General features: G+C 44.8%; 1 protein-coding gene across 1 annotated transcript; it reads left to right on the plus strand.

The window, feature by feature from the left end:
* Window positions 1–245: 245 nt before the first annotated feature.
* On the plus strand, window positions 246–1,184 carry LOC142072277 (olfactory receptor 8U9-like). The gene has a single exon (XM_075128973.1). It carries the CDS (start codon window positions 246–248, stop codon window positions 1,182–1,184), a length of 939 nt encoding a protein of 312 aa, XP_074985074.1.
* The last annotated feature ends 1,108 nt before the right edge of the window (window positions 1,185–2,292 follow it).

A 2,292-nucleotide genomic window follows, 5' to 3' on the forward strand; every position in this document is an offset into this window, starting at 1 on the left:
TGGGGGGCATGATTAACCTGTGTGTCATTGTACTTGCACAGTGTCTGCATTTTATCGAACATCTGGAATGACCAGCTGTGAACATCTGGCTCTGTGGACGAAGCCCTTTCCTGAGCTGGTACTGATGTCCATTAAGAAACTGATCTCCATTTATCTTCACTTACTTCATTACAGAGAAGGGACAGGTTTTCCTCACTATCTACCTGTCCACATCTCTGTTGCTGTCTGATCTCTGTTGAGAGGAGATGGAAGAGGGAAATCACTCAGAGGCGACTGAGTTCATTCTCTCAGGACTGACAGATCATCCAGAGCTGCAGGTTCCCCTGTTCGGGGTTTTCCTACTGATTTATGGTATCACACTGGTGGGGAATGGGGGGATGATCTTGTTAATCACAATTGATCCCCGACTCCACACACCCATGTACTTTTTCCTCAGTAACTTGTCTTTCTGTGACCTCTGCTTTTCCTCGATAATTTTCCCTAAGATGCTTCTGAATTTCTTAGCCGAGAGGAAAAGCATTTCTTACACTGCCTGCGCTGTGCAAATGTATCTCTCTATCGCTTTTGGTGATGTTGAGTGCCTCTTGCTGGCTGTGATGGCGTATGACCGTTATGTGGCCATCTGTAACCCGCTGCTCTATACGGTCACAATGTCCAGGCACCTTTGTAAACAGCTGGTGGCTGGGGTGTACGCTGTGGGGGTGGTAGATTCAATGATAAACACGTGTTGTACATTTCGGCTGTCATTCTGCAGCTCCAACATCATCAATCATTTTTTCTGTGACGTCCTCCCACTGTTGGCGCTCTCCTGTTCTGACACCCGCATCAATGAGATTGTGATGTTTGCTTCAATGTGCTGCATTCAAGTCATCAGCTTTGTGACTGTCCTCCTCTCCTATGTCTATATCACCTCCACCATCCTGCAGATGCGCACTGCCGAGGGCCGACACAAAGCCTTCTCCACCTGCTCTTTCCACTTGACCGCTGTGGTCCTGTTTTATGGCACCCTCCTCTTCATGTATTTACGTCCCACCTCCAGCTATTCCACGGATACAGACAAAGTGGCCTCAGTGTTTTACACGCTGGTGATCCCCATGTTGAACCCCCTCATCTACAGCCTGAGGAACACGGAGGTGAAGGACGCCCTGAGGAAAGCAATGAATAAACTGCAAACGAATTCTTGAATCTGTTTCATTCAGGACTGGTTTAGTGGAGGAGAGTGGAAACAAGTAAATTCAATTCTCAGCCCATTACAAAATAATTTCGGAGAGCCCGTGGTAGTTTTGTACATTATTATATTGTTATTATTATTAATTTGTTTGTATTCCAACAAGGTCTGCAGTCCCCAACTGAGATCAGTGGACAAAACAAGGGAAGCATAAAGGAAATGCAGGAAACCCAAGTGCATAGTGTGCCAGGTTCGGTCACAGAGACCCTCATTGGGACTGTCACCTCATCTGCTGAAATTACCTCTGAGCCCATTTTCCCTTCCAGCCTGGGACTCCAGAACCCTATCTTGTTGAGCCAGACAGACTAGCCAGCTGCAACACAGACCTAGGCTCTGGGTGATGCACCCAAAGCTGCAGATCTAGACTGAAACCAGCTCAGATGGACACAAGTCTCCAGTACACAGATACCCAGCTCCCAATGGGATCTAAACCCCAAATAAATCTGCTTTACTCGGTATAAAGCTTATACAGGATAAAATGTTAAACGCTTGCGCTCTATATCACTGCAAGAGAGATATGCACAGCTGTTTGCCTCCCCCACCCCCCCGCCCCAGGTAACAATCACTTACACTAAGTTTATAAATAAACAAAAGTGATTTTAATAAGTATAAACAGTAGGATTTAAGTGGTTTCAGTAATAGCAGAGAGAACAAAGCAAAATAAAACAAAACACTCAGGCTAAGCTTAATATACTCAGACATCAGTAACAAATGTTCCAGTTTTTCTGAGGATTGAGGACACTTGCCTGCATGCAGTGAAAGGTTTGAATAAGCCAGATGAACACCATTTCCTCCCTGTCATCCTTCTTTATTAATTTATTCAAATCCACCACAAATGGTATTTATCGCCACACATTTATTTATTGCCATAACTCGTTTCATTTCCTTCCTTCAGTCCTTCCGGGAGCAACCGTAATATTTTACAATAAATTTAAAGGTAAATAAACACTCGTCTTTCTCATGTTCTGTCCCACTTTCTAGAAGAATGAAAAAGCTGTGGAAAGAGGTGCAGCCAGTTAAAATGGATCTCAGCATCTGCTCTGCTGCTGAGATAACGTCCTTGG

This window comes from Caretta caretta, chromosome 6 (assembly GCF_965140235.1).
Source record: "Caretta caretta isolate rCarCar2 chromosome 6, rCarCar1.hap1, whole genome shotgun sequence".
Classification (NCBI taxonomy): domain Eukaryota; kingdom Metazoa; phylum Chordata; order Testudines; family Cheloniidae; genus Caretta; species Caretta caretta.

Bases quoted from the DNA above. Each gene is read 5' to 3' on its own strand.
- LOC142072277 (XM_075128973.1), top strand. From the start codon at position 246: ATGGAAGAGGGAAATCACTCAGAGGCGACTGAGTTCATTCTCTCAGGA.